The 18,467-nt window shown below is 45.1% G+C and overlaps 2 protein-coding genes across 3 annotated transcripts in view; both read right to left on the reverse strand.

Annotated features, from left to right (window-relative positions):
* Positions 1-6,514, reverse strand: part of SIAH2 (siah E3 ubiquitin protein ligase 2) — a 53,551-nt gene extending 47,037 nt beyond the window's left edge. The window contains exon 1 of one of the 2 annotated variants that reach the window (XM_056564941.1): positions 5,730-6,514. In XM_056564941.1, coding sequence (XP_056420916.1) covers positions 5,730-6,134 — 405 coding nt within the window. In that variant the 5' untranslated portion in view covers positions 6,135-6,514. The remainder of the gene's footprint in view (positions 1-5,729) is intronic. The other variant, XM_056564942.1, reaches the window with a different exon arrangement.
* The window catches only part of MINDY4B (MINDY family member 4B), a 167,970-nt gene that overhangs the window by 43,288 nt on the left and 106,215 nt on the right, over positions 1-18,467 (reverse strand). Inside the window, exons 14-15 of the transcript XR_008891106.1 lie at positions 8,467-8,554; positions 8,281-8,355 (exon numbers count right to left, since the gene is read on the reverse strand). The gene's annotated coding sequence lies outside the window, so the exon portion shown is untranslated. The remainder of the gene's footprint in view (positions 1-8,280; positions 8,356-8,466; positions 8,555-18,467) is intronic.

Here is an 18,467-nt window from a genome sequence, read left to right on the forward strand (position 1 = left end):
TGTTGCCTAGCAACATTTACTCTAAACTGTAGCCCTCCAGATGTTGCAAAACTACAACTCCCAGCATGCCCAGACAGCTGTTTGATGTCTGGGCATGCTGGGATTTGTAGTTTTGCAACATCTGGAGGGCCACAGTTTGGAGATCACTGTGCGGTGATGGCCCTCTAAATCTTGCAAAACTGGCACGCAAAAGGATGTCTCACCATGCTGGGAGTTGTAGTTGCGTGCCTCCAGTTGTTGCATAACTACATCTCCCAGCATGCTTTTCGGCGATCAGTACATGCTGGGAGTTGTAGTTTTGCAACAGCTGGAAGTTTGCCCGCCCCTCCCACCCCCCATGTTAATGTACAGGGTACATTCACACGGGTGGGTTTACAGTGACTTTCCTGCTTCAAGTTTAAACTGCGGCAAATTTTCAGCAGCAGCACAAACTCCTAGCGGGAAACTCACCGTAAACCACCCGTGCGAATGTACCCTAAAAACACAACACTACACAATATAAAGGGTAAAACACTACATATACACCACCACCCCCCAATAAAAATGAAAAAACGTATTGTACGGCAGTGTTTCCAAAACGGAGCCTCCAGCTGTTGCAAAACAACAACTCCCAGCATTTCCGGCCAGCCACTGACTGTCCAGGCATGCTGGGAGTTTAGCAACAGCTGGAGGCACCCTGTTTAGGAATCACTGGCGTAGAATACCCCTATGTAATCCCTAATTCAGTCTTCAAACGCACATGGCGCTCTCTCACTTCGGAGCCCTGACGTATTTCAAGGAAACAGTTTAGGGCCACATATGGGGTATCTCCGTACTCAGGAGAAATTGCACTACAAATTTTGAGGGCCTTTTTCTCCTTTTACCCCTTATGAAAAGGGAAGGTTGGGGGCTAAACCATTCTGTTAGTGTAAATGTTTTTCTTTTTTTTACACTAACATGCTGATGTTGCCCCAAACTTTTTATTTTCACAAGCGGTAAAAGGAAAAAAAGACCCCCAAAATTTGTAACGCAATTTCTCCTGACTACGGAAATACCCCATATGTGGGCGTAAAATGCTCTGTGGACGCACAACAAGGCTCAGGAGTGAGAGCGCACTATGTACATTTGAGGCCTAAATTGGTGATTTGTACAGGGGTGGCTGATTTGCACAGGGGTGGCTGATTTGCACAGGGGTTCTGTCATAAACGCAAAAAAATACCCACATGTCACCCCATTTTGGAAACGACACGGAACGTAACAAGGGGTATAGTGAGCCTTAACACCCCACAGGTGTTTGAAGAATTTTCGTTAAAGTTGGATGGGAAAATGAAAAAAAAAAAAATTTACTAAAATGCTGGTGTTACCCTAAATTTTTCATTTTCACAAGGGAAAAAAAAAGCCTCCCAAAATTTGTAACCACATTTCTTCTGAGTAAAAACATACCCCATATATGGATGTAAAGTGCTCTGATGGCGAACTATACTGCTCAGAAGAGAAGGAGCACCATTGGGCTTTTGGAGAGAAAATTTGTCCGGAATTGAAGGCCACGTGTGTTTACAAAGCCCCCATGGTGCCAGAACAATGGACCCCCCCACATGTGACCCCATTTTGGAAACTACACCCATCATGTAATGTAATAAGGGGTACAGTGAGCAGTTACACCTCACAGGTGTCTGACAGATTTTTGGAACAGTGGTCTGTGAAAATGAAAAATTTTATTTTTCATTTGCACAGCCCACTGTTCCAAATATCTGTCAAACGCCAGTGGGGTGTAAATGCTCACTGCACCCCTTAATTTCTGTGAGGGGTGTAGTTTCCAAAATAGGGTCGCATGGGGTGGGGGGGGGGGGGGTCTATTGTTTGAGCACCACGGGGGGCTTTGTAAATGCAAACGTCTCGGCGGTTGCTGACTTTATCCTGCATAAATTAGTTCAGCTTTCAGGTGCTCCGGTGGGCTGGAAAAGGTGGATACAGTCCTAGTAGAGTCTCCAGCCCACCGGAGCACCTGAACTAATTCCAAAATCCCATTGTCACTCCCCTCTACTGCACCCACAGAGCACTTGATATACAAATATTAGGTATTTTCTCACTCGAGAGAGAAATTGGGTTACAAATTTTGGGAGGGGGGGGGGGGGGAGATGCTTTCTCTCCTATTACCCCTTGTAAAAATTCAAAAACTGGGTCTACAAGAACATGAGAGTGTAAAAAATGAAGATTTTGAATTTTCTCCTTCACTTTGCTGCTATTCCTGTGAAACACCTAAAGGGTTAACACTAGAGATGAGCGAACTTACAGTAAATTCAATTCGTCACGAACTTCTCGGCTCGGCAGTTGATGACTTATCCTGCATAAATTAGTTCAGCTTTCCGGTGGGCTGGAAAAGGTGGATACAGTCCTAAGAGACTCTTTCCTAGGAATGTATCCACCTTTTCCAGCCCACCGGAGCACCTGAAAGCTCAACTAATTTATGCAGGATAAGTCATCAACTGCCAAGCCGAGAAGTTCGTGACGAATCGAATTTACTGTAAGTTCGCTCATCTCTAGTTAACACACTTTGTGAATGTCATTTTGAATACTTTGGGGGGTGCAGTTTTTATAATGGGGTAATTTATGGGGTATTTCTAATATGAAGGCCCTTCAAATCCACTTCATAACTGAACTGGTCCCTGAAAAATTCAGATTTTGAAAACTTCGTGAAAATTGCTGCTGAACTTTGAAGCCCTCTGGTGTCTTCCAAAAGTAAAAACTTGTCAATTTTATGAAGCAAACATAAAGTAGACATAAAATGTTAAACGTTCAAATTTTTCATTAAATTTTGGATTTTTCCACCAAGAAATGATACAAGTATCGACAAACATTTACCACTAACATAAAGTAGAATATGTCACGAAAAAACAATCTCAGAATCAGAAAAGTCAAAGCATCTCAGAGTTATTAATATATAAAGTGACAGTGGTCAGATGTGCAAAAATGCTTTGGTCCTTAAGGTGAAAATGGGCTTAAGGGGGGTAAATGGACATAGGTGTCAGTAGAGAGCACTCTGGTCAGACAGAATAGAACTACAGAACTTCCTGTGGAGCATACAGCAGCTGATAAGTACTGGAAGGATTAAGATTTTTAATAGAAGTAATTTACAAATCTGTTTAACTTTCTAGCACCAGTTAATAAGTTTTACACCGGAGTACCCCTTTAACAAAACCTTACAAACAAGGCAGCAAACTGTGCAGGGAGATGATATACCATCCAATACAAATGGGTAGAGCGTGACCAAGAATGCCAGAGGCAGAACTGTGGATGAAGCCATTATCTGTTTGCATGCCCTCTGCTCTGTCCAGTATGTACATCCCCTGCCCTCGGATAGATCCATGCAGATCATCAATGCTGGGCCATCCAATAGCAGGGGGCAGGTCTCAGACAATTGTGCGAGATAAGAGAAAACAGGACCAGCACCACTATGGAAAACAAGGTCATGTCTGGTATTGCAGCTCTGACAAACAGCTTTAAAAGTAGTACTCCACCAAAAAACATTTTATTTTATTTTTTAAATCAACTGGTGCCAGAAAGTTAAACTAATTTGTAAATTACTTCTATTAAAACATCTTAATCCTTCCAGTACTTATCAGCTGTTGTTATGATCCACAGGAAGTTCTTATCATTTTGAATTTCCTTTCTGCCTGACCACAGTGCTCTTTGCTGACACCTCTGTCCATTTTAGGAACTCTCCAGAGCAGCATAGATTTGTTAATGGGGATTTGCTCCTACTCTGGACAGTTCCTAAAATGGACAGAGGTGTCAGCAGAGAGCACTGTGGTAAGGCAAAAAGGAAATTCAAAAAGAAAATAACTTCCTGTGGATCATAACAGCAGCTGATGAGTACTGGAAGGTTTAAGATTTTTTTGTTTTTTAATAGAAGTAATTTACAAATCTGTTTAACATTCTGGCACCAGTTGATTTAAAAAAAAAATAAAATAAAATAAAAAATATGTTTTCCAGTGTAGTACCCCTTTAACACACACTAGCAATGATTTCTATAAAGGCCCTATGAGAAAATGAATCATTTTATTAGGGGCTAAAGAAGATCACACCTTTCTCTAAGCCATTGTTTCTAACCCAGTGTGGTTCCAGCTGTCGCAAAACTACAACTTCTGGGCATGCTGGGAGTTGTAGTTTTGCAACAGCTGGAGCGGCACTGGTTGGGAAACACTGGTCTATGCAGTACTTCCGAGAAACGTCAATACTACCTGAAAAAGCGAGAGATGGGACAAGTGCTGACTATAGGGGTCTGTCCAGCCCCATTGGAAAAATCCCTCCAACCACGAGCATGGTCTGAACTCCGTTCTATGAACAGTGCGAAGCGTTACCCATGAGCGGCTCAAGGACAGCGCGGCCGGAGGTCACCAAAACACAACTGTATAATGCGGGTCAGCTGGTAAATCTAGTCCAACCTGCTATGAATACACAGTGAACGAAGCGTCATGGATGGAATGAGGAGGATCTGAAATGCCAACTTGTATGCTGCCATATAGAGGAACCAGATATATAGTATTACCAGTACTGCACAGTGTCTACAACAGTGTTGTCAAGACAGTGTGCCTACAGCTGTTGCAAAACTACAACCCCCAGCATACCCGGACAGCCTTCGGCTGTCCGGGTATGCTGGGGGTTGTAGTTTTGCAACAGCTGCAGGCACACTGGCTTGACAACACTGTTCTAGAGAGCACACTGACAGGAAAGGGGTCAACAGGATCACTAGTACCCAATACAGGAGAGTGGGCACAGGACGAGTAGTATGATGTGTAACATGGGGTATGCCCCTTCGGAGAGCACACTAGTAGGGATAGGATGCAGGGACAGTGGGCACACATGATCAATACTACCCAGGAGTGATGAATGGGCACAAGACAGGAATTATATATATGACATGGAGTATACTGGCAGGAAATGCCTGGAGCGGGGGGCACAGGATCACTAGTATTCACTGTGCCCAATACAGAAGGTGAATGGGCACAGACAGGCAGCATGTGTGGTATGGTGTATATGATGGATGGGGCAGTGGGCATACAGGATCACTAGTACCCACTGTGCCCAATACAGGAGTGCAGAACAGGACAGGTATGTATGTATGTGTGTGTGTATATATGTGACAATGTGAATGCCTTTTCAGAGGGTACACTGGTAGAAAAAAAAAAAAGAGATGATGGGGCAGTGGGCACACAGGATCACTAGTACCCACTGTGCCCAATACAGAAGGCGAATGGGCACAGACAGGCAGTATATGCGTAGTATGGTGTATATGATGGATGGGGCAGTGGGCACACAGGATCACTAGTACCCACTGTGCCCAAAACAGGAGTGCAGAACAGGACAGGCATGTATGTATGTGTGTGTGTATATATGTGACAATGTGAATGCCTTTTCAGAGAGCACACTGGTAGAAAAAAGAAAAAAAAGGGGATGCCGGGGCAGTGGGCACACAGGATCACTAGTACCCACTGTGCCCAATACAGAAGGCGAATGGGCACAGACAGGCAGTATATGCGTAGTATGGTGTATATGATGGATGGGGCAGTGGGCACACAGGATCACTAGTACCCACTGTGCCCAATACAGAAGGTGAATGGGCACAGACAGGCAGTATATGAGTAGTATGGTGTACAGTATATGATGGATGGGGCAGTGGGCACACAGGATCAGCAGTACAGGAGTGATGAGCGGGCACACAATGTAGTATTAGGGCAGAGGGCACCCACCTTGCAGGGGAAGAGGACAGCAGAGGCCACCTTCTCCATCGCCAGGTTCCGGATGCTGGGGGTGAGGGACGCCCGGCACGAGGGGCAGCAGCTCAGCTTCTGTCGGCATTGGTTACACACCAGGTGCCCTGCCTGGCACTGCAGGATGGGGGGCAGCACATAGTCGAAGCATACCGGGCACTCGAACAGGGAGGTCAGCTCGTGGTGCTGCTGCTGCTGGGACACTTGTCCCGAGATCGCCGCTGCCGCCGCCGGGGACTGTGGAGGGGCGGCAGGGCCGGAGGCAGCGGAGATCGTGGTGCTGGTGACCGCAGGGGATGGAGTGTGAGGCGGCGGCGGAGGCTGCTGCTTCTGTTTACCGCAGGGCTTGCTAGCACAGGGTCCGGCGGAGGACGGGCGGCTCATGTCGGTCCGAATCAACCATGGAACTTGACGGAGCGCTCCGGACAAGCGGAGAGGAAACTTCCCGGGACTACGGGGAGGAAGAGAACGGCTCAATTACCGCGGCGGCCAGATCCGTCACTCGGCTCCACAACAGCCCGCCCCCTCCAGCGCTGACAGCGGCGACACGGCAGAGACGGCCCCCGGCTCTGCCTACCTTCTGGAACATTGTCACACGTCATCTGCACTGACGTCACGGCCGCCGTGTGTAAGAGGGGATGAAAGCTGGGGGCGGGGCTAGCCTGTGGTCACATGATTGGGCGGAGGATGTGACGTTGGCTGTAGGGGTGTGACAGAGTTGGTGAGGAAAGGATTGACTGAAAGCTAGCAACAGTGTGGTGTCTACAGTGCGCGCCACATGGTATAGCCCAGACACGTGACGTCACTGCCTGCTTTTACTAGTCAGTGTGGAGCGCTGGAGAAAGACGCTGAGCAGAGGTTTAGTGCTGAGGTTAGAGTGCCCCTAGGGTAGTGGCGTGGTACATGGGGAGGCATGTGTAGTAGGTATAGTATATTGAAGTGGGGGTTAATACACTGCACTTAAAGGAGATATATCATGCATAAAACCACCCTTAAAGGGGTACTGCGGTGTAAAACTTTTTTTTTTTTTTTTAAATGAACTGAAGCCAGAAAGTAAAACAGATTTGTAAATTACAAAAATAGACGTGTGTATCACTAGCGCTGGACTTATTTAACCCCTTAAGGACTCAGGGTTTTTCCGTTTTTGCACTTTCGTTTTTTCCTTCTTACCTTTTAAAAATCATAACCCTTTCAATTTTCCACCTAAAAATCCATATTATGTCTTATTTTTTGCGTCGCCAGTTCTACTTTGCAGTGACATCAGTCATTTTACCCAAAAATGCACGGCGAAACGGAAAAAAAAATAATTGTGCGACAAAATCGGAAAAAAACCCCGCCGTTTTGTAACTTTTGGGGGCTTCCATTTCTACGCAGTGCATATTTCGGTAAAGATTACACCTTATCATTATTCTGTAGGTCTATACGGTTAAAATGATACCCTACTTATATAGGTTGGATATTGTCGCACTTCTGGAAAAAATCATAACTACATGCAGGAAAATTTATACGTTTAAAAATGTCATCTTCTGACCCCTATAACTTTTTTATTTTTCCACGTACAGGGCGGTATGAGGACTCATTTTTTGCGCCGTGATCTGAAGTTTTTATCGGTATGATTTTTGTTTTGATCGGACTTTTTGATTAATTTTATATTCATTTTTTTAATGGTATAAAAAGTGACCAAAATACGCTTTTTTGGACTTTGGAATTTTTTTGCGCGTACCCCATTGACCGTGCGGTTTAATTAATGATATATTTTTATAGTTCTGACATTTACGCACGCGGCGATACCACATATGTTTATTTATTTATTTTTTACACTGTTTTATTTTTTTTATGGGAAAAGGGGGGTGATTCAAACTTTTATCAGGGAAGGGGTTAAATGACCTTTATTAACACTTTTTTTAACTTTTTTTTTTCAGTGTTATAGGTCCCATAGGGACCTATAACACTGCACACACTGATCTCCTATGCTGATCACTGGCGTGTATTAACACGCCTGTGATCAGCATTATCGGCGCTTGACTGCTCCTGCCTGGATCTCAGGCACGGAGCAGTCATTCGTCGATCGGACACCGAGGAGGCAGGTAAGGGCCCTCCCGGTGTCCGATCAGCTGTTCGGGATGCCGCGATTTCACCGCGGCAGTCCCGATCAGCCCGACTGAGCAGCCGGGTCACTTTCAGTTTCACTTTAGAAGCGGCGGTCAGCTTTGACCGCCGCTTCTAAAGGGTTAATACCGCACATCGCCGCGATCGGCGATGTGTGGTATTAGCCGCGGGTCCCGGCCGTTGATGAGCGCCGGGACCGACGTGATATGATGCAGGATCGTGGCGTGATCCCGCTTCATATCGCGGGAGCTGGCGCAGGACGTAAATATACGTCCTGCGTCGTTAAGGGGTTAATTCTCGCAGCCAGTTGGTCGCTAAGAGAGTCCTGGCAAGTCCCCCAAGGTACAAATAGACAACAACAGTAAGTATTTGCGACTCGGCGCACAGAAAGAAATATAAAGATGGTATTGAGACAACTTACTGAACAAGTGATGATCAGTTTTGTCCTGGGTGTGGGAGTTGATAGGGGAGTATTCAAAGTTGGTAAGGGATTCCACTGAAAATAGCAAATAAATTATAAATAAATAAACTAATATGCAAAATACTCCATTCGTGCAGGTGGGGAGTCATATATTCAATATATATACGAGGGTGATTTGTCACTTACTTAAAAGTGCTATATAGGTGTTCTGCGGCAATGTCCAATTGTATACGTATAGGTAGCTTCTCATTCACAAAAATGCTGGACGCTGTAACTAACAGAAAAATAAAGCATGAACACACCGTGTCTGGGTATGCTGCAGGTATCCTCATAAGTTGCTTCCTGTTACTATTGTATCAATGTAACTTTTATCTTCAATGGCACAAGAAACAGTACAATCTGTATATTAATAAAAGTTATTCTAGGTTCAGACCTACTGTCGTAATGCAGGCCAATAATCTATAATGCGCTTTGCTCCAGTGACAGGGATTTAATACCTAATACTGCAAGATTGCTGTAAAATCTCTACAACAACAAGGAAAAAAATGCTATTTAGCCATCCAAAACCCCCATGCTAAAAAACTATATATATTTGGTGATATAAAGGCCACAGCAAAGCCAATTTTATAAAAAAAAACAAAACATAAATGATCCATCATTCCAATAAATTACTGTGCTTAACCATAATATAGCGCATATAAGAAAACATCCTGTAAACATACGTAAACAATTTTAATCAGACCTCGTGTATAATCAACAGGAGGGGAACTTGAAGGCACGCCAGTCTCACACAGTAGTATTAGAGCCTTCTTTACACCACTCAAGCTGGAAGCAGAGAGGGATGATCACTGTGATGTATACTATGAAAAAAATAAATAAAAAAACATTCGTAATTGCGAATATATAGTGCTGTATTCGCGCATATGCGATATTCGTGAATAAAATTTGCATTGTGAATATTCGCGAGCAACACTAATCACCATCACTTTCATAGGGTGCCTCCAAATCCCCCTCCTTCTACCGCTGCAGTGACAAAAGATCTTAAAGAAGATGCCCAGCGAAACATAATGTATCCCCTATCCTCAGGCTAGAGGATAAGTGCCTGATCGCAGGGGGTCCGACCTGCGGGAACCCCTTGTGACCTCCCGTACCTGCCCTCACTTTGCTCTGCTAATGAACGTTTCGTATCCAGCACGTCGGCTGGTCAATATGCCCCTTCCATTTGTGGTGACCCGATACAGGACCTGGTCCTCTCCCTTTGTCTAAAGTGCCCTCAGCCAGAGTCCCTCCATGTCAATAGGGCTCTCCAGTAGGGCTAACCCCTGGTTGCCTCATATAACTGGTATTTAATGTATGTGTGTGTATATATATATATATATATATATATTTGATATGTTTTATAGGAATACCTCTGTATAGGACCTTAGAGGTCACGTGCCTTTAAGTAAATTGTATTATGGTTTAAGGACCTTTGGGTCATGTGATACCCAGAGATCACTGGGTCAGGACTGACAGGTTCTGCTGACCAATGAGCTTTGTCCCACCCCCTTAATATATAAGGGGCTGCAGCCACTAAATGCTCTCTCTTAGTTCCGGATTATTAAGCTAAGCACATCTCGGCACACATATCAAATCAAGCTAGGCCTCAAGCCTAAAGTCCAGCAGACACAAAACCGTGAGTTATCCAAGCTCAATCTCCTTAATCCTGTGTGACTACTAGAAACTCAAATCTTCTAAAAATAGTAGCACAGTGGCTAGCATCAAAGCTCATTGATCCCGGAGTCCCAGCAAACCTGTGAGGAACCTGTACTATGGTTCTCTCTCTCAAAGACTGTTATGTTCCATAAATAAAATATACAGTAAAGTTACTTCAAGTTTATTTAATAAAATCTTCTGTGGACATTCCGTTATTTTTCCCTGCCATTTGTGGGACGGTTGCGGTAGGATTACTACATTGAGGAAATCGCACTCTGGCATCACGACATTTATGGGTTAACACCAATAGACCCTACACTATCATCGCAACGCACCATTCACCATTGCTCTTCCTCCTGCTCACCACATAGCTTTTGGTGTCTTACGAACAGGATACGGGTGTGTGCCTACAGCTATTCAGCCACCATTATTGCAAGTGCCATAGTCCTCCCCCTAATAAGAAATGTGCTATATGAACTGTCCGGAATTGTCGCATGTAGCGATTAAAATTAAGCCCAGAAGTGTACGGGACTTTGCTGTTGAGATTGTGCTTAACTGGGGCACAAAGTAAGGGGGAGGTGAAGATTGTCTTTCTGTGGCCATGTGTAAAATCCAAAAATGCAGCGAAGCCTTGCTGCGCTCTCCACTGCAACAAGTACAAGTACCTCAAAGAGTTAAAGATTTACCAGAGAAGCACGCGAAAATGTCCCGCACTCTAATGCGACCCGCCCCTGGGCGTGGACACCAAGTACACGTTGCAATGCCGAAGTGGAACTGTAATCTTTTGCTTGTGTTTGCCGGGGGACAGGAAGTCAGAGCTGCACCCATGACGTCCTTCCGGCTGGCGGCCATCTTGTGGGAGCCCCATATAAAAGAAGCCACGCGGCCAGACCTCTACAGTCTGGAGATGGCGGAACCCAGTGCTACACGCGAAGTGAGCTCTAAGATGGCGCCGACTCAGAGGAAAGTTGCCACGGCTGCAGCTCAACTTTTCCAGGGTCTTGCCAACCACTTGCAGCAATTGTCCCTTGGGGCCAAGGAGGCCTGCAATCTACCACCGCTACCGGAGGACGACTAGTGGCTGGCTACATCGGAGGCGGCATCACCGGTGAGACTGTCCCCTCACCACCGGACATGGGGGTCCTGGGCCAAGATCCCAATGGAAGACTCGGATGTGAGTACCCCGGCGGAAGCCGATTTCTCTTCCTCATCCAGCCCAGAGATCCCTTTCTATCAAGTCACCCTGCCTAGTGCACGCCCGCGCTCACCCCCTCTCCCGAAATTGCTGTTCGGTGACGAGCCTGAGCTGATTCAATACATGTGGGACCATGTTCTTCCCCCGCCAGGGAAGTCCCATCCACCGGTCCCCACAGCTCAGATAGAAAGGGCCCGCAGGGAGGCTGAAATTGACATTATAATTGAGCAGCTAAAGGCGGAACACAGAGAGCGATACTGGCCGAAGCGCCTCTCATATGAAGAAAGGGTGAAGCAGCAGAGTGATACCAAGAAGTTGGAGGCTCTGTATATAAGAATGTTGGACTACCCACGATAGGGTGAAGCACCCCTTGAACGCCGACGCGCCACCGTGGTGAAATTCGATAAGGCTATGGGTTTTGGTACCCTCCTAGATTGCAGACATGGGGGAACCATCCTGGTGAACAGAAGGGCCTTTTAACGGGACTATCTGCCCAAAAGTTGGCGCTCCCTGGAGTGGGGAGAAATCGTTGAGTACACCCCTGTCCAAAGTCTGCAGGGTGAATGGGCTGCAGCAGTCACGAGGCACAGGAATCCTATTCAAATTCCTTTTACTTATTTCCCATCGGACGACTGGGAGGCAGACCCACATGGTATCTGGCCGATGAGGCAGCTCCAAAACAGCCGATAAAGAGGAAGGATTCAGAGCACCTCTTATGCATCCTAAGTATCTGCCAAAAACCCATCTTTCTGCAGCAGCTCCAGCAGAGGATGTGCCCAGGCCTACTCCCCCTGAGGAGGTTTGGCCTAAACAGCGGGCACCAACCACAGAAGTGCCTAGGCCTACTCCATGCCCGGAGGTTTGGCCTAACCAAAAGACACCAACCACAGATGTGCCTAGGCCTACTCCATGCCCGGAGGTTTGGCCTAACCAGCAGGCACCAACGGAAGTGCCGTGGCCTACTCCACTTAAGGAGGTGAGGCCGAATCAACCGAAAAGCATAAAATATACAGTAAAGTTACTTCAAGTTTACTTCATAAAATCAGCTGTGGACATTCCGTTATTTTTCCCTGCCGTTTGTGGGACGGTTGGCGGTAGGATTACTACATTGAGGAAACCGCACCCTGGTGTCACGACATTTAAGGGTTAACACTAGTAGACCCTACACTATCAAAGCAATACCCCAGTCACCATTGCTCTTCCTCCTGCTCACCACACATTCATCCCAATGGGAGAGGCGGAGACACAGTGTTCATGTATTTTTGCCTCTTTTAATAGAGATAAATGGAGTGTTTCGACCAGCTGATGTGCTGGGTACAAAACGCGCATTACCAGGGCCTGGTACAGGAGATCCTGGGGGACCCCCCGGCAATCAGACACTTATCCTCTATCCTGTGAATAGGGGATAAATTATGTTTCGCCGGACATCTTCTTTAACTCCAGCATAAAACAGTGTGGGCAGGAATTTCTTTCTCGGCTCTTGCTCTGAAACTGGCCATTCCCCCTCAGTCCTTCCTTACCCCTTATTATCCTCCTACCACTACTTCATTCCCCTTCTCTCATTAACCCCTTTCCTATCTGATAGCTCCAGACAACCCCTGTCATGGCCCCTCCCATGACAATACTCTTCATTCCGGGGCTTTCTCTCTGTCTATAGAGAGAAAGTTTTTACAGACAAAAAAGATAGAATTATTTTTCTGTTTATAGTAAGCAAACTAACGATTAATAATTCTGGAAAAATTATTCTTCAAATTATGCTGACATGCGGATGTAAACTGAAATGGATTTTTTTTTTTAAATGGGCACTGTCAGATATAAAAGCTTTTTTTATGTTGTACATCTTTGGAAAACAATAGTTTTTCTATTATACTTCATTAAAGAAAACTGCCTTTGAAAATCCCACCACTAGGGGTCCCCATACCTCCTGGGATACTGATGCCTCCCACAGCGGCATGAGTGTGTCCAAGGGTCATGGACACAAGATGGCTGATTGACAAGGCTGCAGGAGGAACGCAGCCTGCAGCAACACTGAGTTTTACCAATCACGTGCCTCCAGCTGTTGAAAAACTACAACTTCAAGCATGCCTGGACAGTCAAAGGATGTCTGGGAATGCTGGGAGTTGTAGTTTTTCAACAGCTGTAGGCACACAGCTGAAGGCAACACTGCTGCAAAAAAGAGTTATCCATACACCGTACCTCCAACTATTCCATAAATACAAATCCCAGCATTACAGGACTGGAAAAGGATGGTACACGTGAATGAAATAGAAACCTATCTAAAAAGTATGCATAAAAAAAACTGTACTTTTAGTACTATAACTTTGCACTAATTTGGGAAGATGTAAATTATACTTCTTGGTAGTGTACAGGCAATCTCCAATAATCGCGCTTGTGTGTGTGCAGCGTATAACCAGAGAGAAAAGGGTTACAGAGCAGGGCTGCCAGGCTCACTCCCAGCAAGGAGTCTGCAGAGTAAGGGAGGGGGAAGAGTCATCACAGTGCAGGCAAGAGAGGGTGTCACGATTCGGCTGGCAGGAGGTGGATCCTCTGTGCCAGAGAGGGATTGGCGTGGACCGTGCTAGTGGACCGGTTCTAAGTTACTACTGGTATTCACCAGAGCCCGCCGCAAAGCGGGATGGTCTTGCAGCGGCGGTAGTAACCAGGTCGTATCCACTAGCAACGGCTCAACCTCTCTGACTGCTGAAGATAGGCGCGGTACAAGGGAGTAGACAAGAGCAAGGTCGGACGTAGCAGAAGGTCGGGGCAGGCAGCAAGGATCGTAGTCAGGGGCAACGGCAGGAGGTCTGGAACACAGGCTAGGAACACACTAGGAAACGCTTTCACTGGCACAATGGCAACAAGATCCGGCGAGGGAGTGCAGGGGAAGTGAGGTATACATAGGGAGTGCACAGGTGAACACACTAATTAGAACCACTGCGCCAATCAGTGGCGCAGTGGCCCTTTAAATCGCAGAGACCCGGCGCGCGCGCGCCCGCCGGGACAGGACCGACGGAGAGCGAGTCAGGTACGGGAGCTGGGGTGCGCATTGCGAGCGGGCGCCACCCGCATCGCGAATCGCATCCCGGCTGGAGGCGGTATCGCAGCGCACCCGGTCAGTGGATCTGACCGGGGCGCTGCAGTAGCGAGGATGTGGCGAGCGCTCCGGGGAGGAGCGGGGACCCGGAGCGCTCGGCGTAACAGAGGGACATGCCCCCTGCCTTTGGGAAGATGGAAAAGACATTGAGCAGCTGTAATATGCTATTTTTTTAGTGAAATATGGGTGATAGAGACATAATATTATATGTACATTATCAGGATTAGGAACTGAGTAACATATAGCATGTAGTATGGCAGGGCTTGAGGTGCAGGGCAGATGTTGTTACCCTAGGGGCAGATGGTATTAACCCCTTGTGTTCGTGACGCCAGAGCCTGGTTTAGCCTTAACCACCCGAAGGTATACCGCTGGATCCTGGGCTAGGCAGGGGGGCAATGAAGACACTGACGCCAAGTTACAGACAACAGTAGCTTTACAGAGGATAAACAGTTGGAACAGTCTATGCAGTACAGCCAGGGCCCAAGGAGGTGACCAGTGACACAGAGGCCTCGCAGGCTTTCTGGGAATTGTAGTTGGACAGAGAATTTAGTGCAGGCCACGCTGGATAGACAGATGACTTGACTTGACTGACTTGTGACTGACAGGACGGTGACTTTATCTTACTAGCACTTGACTTGTGGCTGCAGGACTTGACACAAGGCATCCACTACTCTGGACACACACACTAGGCACAACTTTACTGGACCTCAGCAGGAAGCAAGAGAGAGAAGCTAGTTCCACCCAGGGCTTATATGGGGGAGACTAGCAGGGAGCCCATAGGTCACTCTGGGGGTCAGCTGGTCACTGGTACCTCCTGGCTAACAATCACATGGTGCATTTTATTAAAGGCATAACCCATTTTTTTTAACATAAAACATATATAAATGGGGAAACAACTATAGGGGGCCCTGGGACACTGAGGGACACTGCCTGACAGGGCAGGAAAGGTAAGGGGCAACACCATCTCGTGCTGGGCCACCACAAGCATTTTTTTTGTGGGATCTGACAGGTACGCTTTAATAAATCTTAATGGAGTGAAAGAGAAGTGCTGCTTAGAATAGAGAGGTGTGTGAAACTGTAGATAGTCTGGGTGTATGTGGGGAAAGAGGCGCATTCTTATTTTCATTTTGATTGAGAATGATGGTGGTGATTGAGAACACTAAATTGTTAAGGGTTTAAAAAGTATTTACCTAATGTGTATAGTTGAATCACACATCAACAGAAGGCAAGATTTGTCCCACTTGTAAAAGGTGGTTTGCTGCATTCACCCCCAGCATTATATTCAGAGGGTACAGTGTGTGGCAGTATTATATGCAGGGGGTACAGTGCATGGCAGTATTATATTCAGATGGTACAGTGTGTGGCAGTATTATATGCAGGGGGTACAGTGTGTGGCAGTATTATATTCAGAGGGTACAGTGTGTGGCAGCATTATATTCAGAGGGTACAATGTGTGGCAGTATTATGTTCAGGGGTAGAGAATATGGCAGTATTATATTCAGGGGTACAGTCTGTGGCAGTATTATATTCAGGGGTTATGGTATGTGGCAATAATATATTTAGAGGGTACAGTGCATGAAAGTATTATATTCAGTTGGTAGAGTGTATGGCAGTATTATATTAACCCCTTAAGGACTCAGCCCATTTTGGCCTTAAGGACTCAGACAATTTAATTTTTACGTTTTCATTTTTTCCTCCTCACCTTCTAAAAATCATAACTCTTTTATATTTTCATCCACAGACTAGTATGAGGGCTTGTTTTTTGCGTGACCAGTTGTCCTTTGTAATGACATAACTCATATCATAAAATGTATGGCGCAACCAAAAAAATACTATTTTTGTGGGGAAATAAAAAATCAAAACGCAATTTTGCTAATTTTGGAAGGTTTCGTTTTCACGCCGTACAATTTAAGGTAAAAATTACGTGTGTTCTTTATTCTGAGGGTCAATACGATTAAAATGACACCCATTATTACATACTTTTATATTATTGTTGTGCTTAAAAAAAAATCACAAATTTTTTAACCAAATTAGTACGTTTATAATCCCTTTATTTTGATGACCTCTTACTTTTTTATTTTTCCGTATAAGCAGCGGTATGAGGGCTCATTTTTTGCGCCATGATCTGTACTTTTTTTTTATACCACATTTGCATACAAAAAAACTTGTAATACATTTTTTATACATTTTTTTTTATAAAATATATTAAAAAAGTAGCAATTTTGGACTTTTTTTTTTTTTTTTTACGTTCACGCCGTTCACCGTACGGGATCATTAACATTTTATTTTAATAGTTCGGACATTTACGCACGCAGCGATACCAAATATGTCTACAAAATTTATTTTTTACGCTTTTTGGGGGTAAAATAGGAAAAAACGGACGTTTTACTTTTTTATTGGGGGAGGGGATTTTTCACTTTTTTTTTACTTTTACATTTTTTAACATTTTTTTTAACACTTGAATAGTCCCCATAGGGGACTATTCATAGCAATACCATGATTGCTAATACTGATCTGTTCTATGTATAGGACATAGAACAGATCAGTGTTATCGGCTATCTTCTGTTCTGGTCTGCTCGATCTCAGACCAGAGCAGAAGACGCCGGGAGCCGGAAGGAGGAAGGTGAGGGGACCTCCGTGCGGCGTTCTGAATGATCGGATCCCCGCAGCCGCGCTGCGGGCGATCCGATCATTCATTGAAATCGCGCACTGCCGCAGATGCCGGGATCTGTATTGATCCCGGCACCTGAGGGGTTAATGGTGGACACCCACGAGATCACGGGCGTCGGCCATTGCCGGCGGGTCCCTGGCTGCGATCGCTCCGATGCCCGCGGTTATGCACAGGACGTAAATGTACATCCTGGTGCGTTAAGTACCACCGCACCAGGACGTACATTTACGTCCTGCGTCCTTAAGGGGTTAAGGACCAAGACCATTTTGACCTTAAATGGGCACTGTCAGATACAAAAACTTTTAATATGTTATAAAGCATGCCAAACCAACAGGTTTTGCAATTGCTTTCATTAGAAAATTTTCTGTATTTCATACTGAAAAACCCAATTAACTGCCCCCCCCCGGCCTGCTTGGACACATACTAGTCCTGCGGTGTCCATGCGTCATCACCTATGTCATGGACACACTTCCTTGATTGACCGCTGTGAGCGCAGGGCTCACAGCTGGAGGGAAAATACTCCCACTGTCAGCTTGTGTCCCGCTACTGTCAAGGACAAGCTGGGAGTTGTAGTTTTGCTAATGCTAGGGGAGATGTGAGCAGACCGCATACTGAGGGAGGGGGCGGAGACCTGCACAGTGAGACCACGCCCCCCTCCCTTTGAGAGGAATTCAGACTAGTGAGCTAAATTAAAAGTGTAAGAAAAAAAAAAATTAAAAAACAGGTGCTAGACACCTAAAAATTAGATGTACATGGTCAGGATTAAGTACTGAGTGATATATATATATATATAAAAAAAATGTTTTGTTGGATCTGACAGGTACTCTTTAAGGAGCAGGCCAATTTATTTTTGCATTTTTGTTTTTTTCTCCTCGTCTTCTAAAAATCGTAACTCTTTTATATTTTCCTCCATAGACTAGTATGAGGCTTGTTTTTTGTGCAACCAGTTGTCCTGCGTAATGACATCACTAATCTTACCATAAATTGTATGGCACAACCCAAAAAATACTATTTGTGTGGGGAATTTAAAAAAGAAAAACGCAATTCTGCTAATTTTGGAAGTTTTCGTTTTCACGCCGTACAACTTACGGTAAACATGACATGTGTTCTTTATTCTGTGGGTAAATATGATGAAAATGATACCCATGATTATATACTTTTCTATTATTGTTGCACTTAAAAAAAATCTCAAACTTTTTAACCAAATTAGTATGTTTAAAATCCTTCTATTTTGACGACCTATAACTTTTTAATTTTTCCATATAAGCAGCGGTATGAGGGCAAATTTTTTTGTGCCATGATCTGTACTTTTTATTGATACCACATTTGTGTATATAATACTTTTATAAAAATGTTTTTTAATAAAATGTGACAAAAAAGCAGCAATTTTTGTTTTGTTTGTTTTTTACGTTCACGCCGTTAACCGTACGGGATCAAAAACATTATATTTTAATAGTTCGGACATTTACGCATACAGCGATACCAAATATGTGTATTAATTATAATTTTTTTTTACTCTTTATGGGGGTAAA

Source organism: Hyla sarda, chromosome 3 (assembly GCF_029499605.1).
Source record: "Hyla sarda isolate aHylSar1 chromosome 3, aHylSar1.hap1, whole genome shotgun sequence".
In the NCBI taxonomy this organism is placed as follows: domain Eukaryota; kingdom Metazoa; phylum Chordata; class Amphibia; order Anura; family Hylidae; genus Hyla; species Hyla sarda.